The following is a 4,232-nucleotide window of genomic DNA, read 5'->3' on the forward strand; positions in this document are numbered from 1 at the left end:
AATGAGAGTTCATTTCCATATGATATAGAACTTTTTTTTTTATTCGCCGCTTTTTCCTACAAATATAATAAAGATAAACATACTCTTACAATAAAACTTGCATAATTCATCATCTATGAAGTACAAATTGGAATATCCTATTTTATGGAATTACAAATAATTATAAAATACAACATTCTAAATTATTACGCTATCAAATTAGTGTAGATATAACTAAAGACTGGAAAATATTTCCATCGCTTTTAAAAACTATTCAAGATTTAACTTTGAAATAGTGCTAACAATTTGAAATGGTCTCCCACATGTGGTTTTCAGATATACAGTGCATTGTTGGTCCAATCGTGCGAGAGAATATTTATATTCTTATTATAATACTTTTTAATTTTGTTGTGGGACTGAAAATTAATAAAATAGTTTTAATCACATAAAGAAATAAGAATCTTTTGTCCTTGTTTTATAGAAATTAAAATTAAAATTTTGATTTAAGTCAAAATCAATAACTAAATTTAACCACACATTTTATGAAATTCATAACTTTTCAATTATATTTCATAAACTTTTATCAGCATCTATTAAAAAAATCAATTTTAATTTCCATCAAACGTAGACAAATATTCTGGAAGTGGATTGTTTACGAAATATCCTTGTTGGTGGATGTCATTCATTAATTCATTGCAAATTGAAGAAGAAGATTGCAGGTTCTTGACAGGACGTTTATTCGTCTCATAAATGTATTTATCTTTTAGTGTCCTTCCTCACTCTCCATTTAGGGTTTTGCTAACTGTGCATGGCCCCGATGTACAACCCCCACTCACCATTTTTTTATTGGGCGTGAGTCCCCTTATGAGGGGCTGTTCACTGGAGTATACAGAAGAAACTTTTCCATTTATCTTTCTCTTGAACGATTCCACGACATTAGGGATAAAATGTCACACCATTGAATAATAATAATAATAATAATAATAATAATAATAATGAACTGTAAACTTTTTTTCTTGAAAATGATACTTTTAAAATTGATCTCAAGACTCCATATGATATTAGAACATAAAAAAACTCAAAGTCATAGGATTTAAGATTAGTATTTTCAAACGAGTTACCATCTTTCTTAATGATATAAAATCGAATCATGCTATGCTGTCACTAGCTTAAATATAATCAACATATAATGATTTAAGTTAATCATTAATTAGGTTGATCTTTAAGATGGAAAGACTATTAATATTTTAGGTACGCCATGAATTTTTCACCAAGTCGTTTTTTCTAAATTCTTTTTTAATTTGTTAATATGTATTTAATTATTTGAAGTAAAATTTTATTTGTGCTTTTTGTAAAGTTATAGTACTTCATTTGAAATTTTTCTTTATTTTTGGTTGTTATTTGATGGCAAAAATAAAGAGAACGACGATCTTTGTTACATAATTAAAAGGTCATGAATGAATTATGCTAACAAAAATTGAGTGTAAGTTTATTACATTTCGCAAAGGTTGGCGAAGAGAAGTAGAAATTCATTCTTCTTTTCAATCATACATATTTTTTAATAAAATAATACCAATCATACTTGGGGCATAATGTTCTTGACAACATGCCATGTGGAACGTTGTGATTGGATAGTTTAAAAAATAATTTCTTATCTCATCCAACACTTTTTTAGCATCTACCAACATTGTCAACAATATTGGAAGAAAAAATTGTAAAATTGGTATTTCCCAAATAATATTACACATAAATTCAAAGTCTATTTTTATTTTTTAATCGTACATTTTCTATCAATCTACTTTTCCAAAATACATTCTACAATAAAACTGGGATCAAACAGGCTTTTCATCACTTTGACAATAGATTGTTTGGAGGATTCAACTATGCGAGTCAATAGTCATGCATGCACACGAGGCAAAGTTAACTCAATATTAATGAAATGATATATAAACACTCTTAAAAATAATTTATCCATGCAAGAAGCTTGTAGATCACATAAATCTCACAAAATTACCCCTTTTTTTCCCCCAGATATCAAGCACAGAATAAACTGTAACAGTACTTATATGACTGCCTTTCTTTCCGTTTCATTCTTCGGCTTCCTTTTTCTTTTAGACAATCTCCAACTCTTCTTTTTCTCCTCTTCATGTATTTCTTGTAATTGACTTTTCTCTATCTTTGACCGTTCAGTGTGCCAGTATCTTAACTGCCTTTTTGTTGAAGCCAGTTGGTGAAAACTTCAAGTGTTTTCATGTCAGCTCTGTAATGCTTCTGTGTGAATTCGAGAAGAGCCGGCCATGTGAAATCTGGATATATTCTTGGATTTTCTTCACATATCAATTCTTTTGGAGGGCTTACCATTTTGTCCATTTTTGGACAAAGAAAGAATGCCAAGGATTTCCTTGGAACTTTACTGTTTACAACTGCTCTATGCAAGCAACTCTTGTAAATCCCATTCGATAGAGCCTGCAAAACATTATAGTAATGGTTAGTCCTGTTCAATACTGTCTACTGAACACGTACACTAAGAGGTTTTTATCTTACCATGAACGTGTCACCAATGTTGACTACAAAAGCTTGTGGATTGGGAGGAATGGAATGCCATTTTTCATCTACAAAAACTTCAAGGCCACCAACATTATCCTGATGAAGGATAGTTAAGGAAGTAGGGTCACAATGAGGGCCTGTCCCAAGAGTTTGATCAGGATTTAGACAACGAGGGTAGTAGTTTAATCTCATTATAGAATCATTTCCTTCAAAGAATTCTCTGAAACAAGCTGGTCCCACCCCGAGGCTCGTTCCCAGGAGCTCCATGATATTAAGAGAGAGACTACTCATGGCTTCAGAATATTCTTGGCAAACCCTCCTTTGACAAGCAAAAAAAGAAAAATAAAGACGTAATGAGAAACACTGAAACAGCTTAAGCTTTTAGATTAATCAGTTCAACAAGTGTCATTTCGTACCCGAATTTTCTGTAATTCTCCCCCATCACATTCAAGAAATAGCTCTCGACAATGTTGGACAACTGAAGATCAGCGCTGTAATGAAAAGAAAGTGTCTCTTTCCAGGGAAGTTTGGAGGAAAATCTACCAGTAAAACTACTAGCATAGCCACAGTGGTCACCAATTTTTCTCCGGGCCCTTTGTTTCTCGTCGAGTGGCTTCCCAAAGAAATAGTCTATTCCCTTGTGAGCTTCCTCGACGAGAGCCAAATCAACCCCGTGATTTACAACGAGGAAGACTCCGTATTCTCTACATGCCTGGTTGATAACACAAGTAACCGAGTCCAAATCACCTGAGAGAAAGCCACCCAAATCTATAGTAGGGATATTTAGTATCGGTGGTGGCTCGGGGCAAGGTTTTTCATTATCTGGCCATACGAATTGTGATGGTATATTGCACTGGTGTTGAGAAATAGATGCGTCAAAAACCAAAGAATTTTCTTCATTTGGCATTATAATCAAAATGAGAACTGTGATTTTTACAGAAGCAAGAAAATTGGAGAGGTATTTAGTGAGAGTGGAATTAAGAACAGGACATGAAAAGAGTTGTGTAATAAGGTTGTAAGAGAGGCAAGTTGAGAGAAAGAAGCCAAGGACCTTTAAAGGGTAAACGTTGGAATCTTATTGACTTCACACTGTCGTCATCTCACAAATGATTGGAAGTTGAAACCAAAACTATTCTGCCTTGAATTCAGGTACTGCAGTTTTTGTTTTGTCTTTTTTTTTTTTTTTAATTTTTAAATTAACTATATAATCAATCTCGAGGAGCACATTGGATTTTCTTTTCTATTAAACTGAAAAATGGGAGTTTGAATTGGGTGGAATAAATCAAGAAGGATTAAAGTTATAGATTTCTTTTCATTTTTACCTCTCCTTTAGTACAATTAGAACATTCCAGTTGTAACACAATTTGACAATGTTCTTTAGGCAAAGTTGTGATAACATTGATGAGACAATTCGGAAGTATAAGGAACAAGATGCCCGAAAGATAAAAGATAGTGAAGTGTCTGGATTTTAAAACACAAGATAGGGAAAGAATATTATTGTAACTATTTTAACATTTTATTTCATGAAATTTGATTATTCAATAAATGAAGAACAATTTTATGTTAATATATTATCAATTAATAATACAATTTAAAGTTGGTAAATCTTACAAAAAAAATTCTCGCTATAAAAGTAAAATAAAAATAAAAATAATAAATTGAGTTAGAGTATTTATAAGTGGAGGTTCATATCCGCTCGCCCGAAG

At 32.0% G+C, this 4,232-nt stretch overlaps 1 protein-coding gene across 1 annotated transcript; it reads right to left on the reverse strand.

Moving 5' to 3' along the window:
* Positions 1-1,752: 1,752 nt before the first annotated feature.
* Positions 1,753-3,582, reverse strand: LOC111391574 (gibberellin 20 oxidase 1-D-like). Its single transcript, XM_023016814.1, has 3 exons — positions 2,943-3,582; positions 2,524-2,845; positions 1,753-2,445 (listed from the first exon to the last, which is right to left on the reverse strand). The coding sequence occupies exons 1-3, from the start codon at positions 3,431-3,433 to the stop codon at positions 2,182-2,184; spliced, it is 1,077 nt and encodes a 358-aa protein (XP_022872582.1). The 5' UTR covers positions 3,434-3,582; the 3' UTR covers positions 1,753-2,181.
* Positions 3,583-4,232: the final 650 nt, after the last annotated feature.

This window comes from Olea europaea, unplaced genomic scaffold (genome assembly GCF_002742605.1).
Source record: "Olea europaea var. sylvestris unplaced genomic scaffold, O_europaea_v1 scaffold806, whole genome shotgun sequence".
NCBI classification, from domain to species: Eukaryota; Viridiplantae; Streptophyta; class Magnoliopsida; order Lamiales; family Oleaceae; genus Olea; species Olea europaea.

Coding starts and splice junctions, on each gene's coding strand:
- LOC111391574 (XM_023016814.1), bottom strand. CDS start 3,433: ATGCCAAATGAAGAAAATTCTTTGGTTTTTGACGCATCTATTTCTCAA. Junction 2,846..2,942: donor GAGAATTACAGAAAATTCGG/GTACGAAATGAC, acceptor TGCTTGTCAAAG/GAGGGTTTGCCAAGAATATT. Junction 2,446..2,523: donor ACATTGGTGACACGTTCATG/GTAAGATAAAAA, acceptor AATGTTTTGCAG/GCTCTATCGAATGGGATTTA.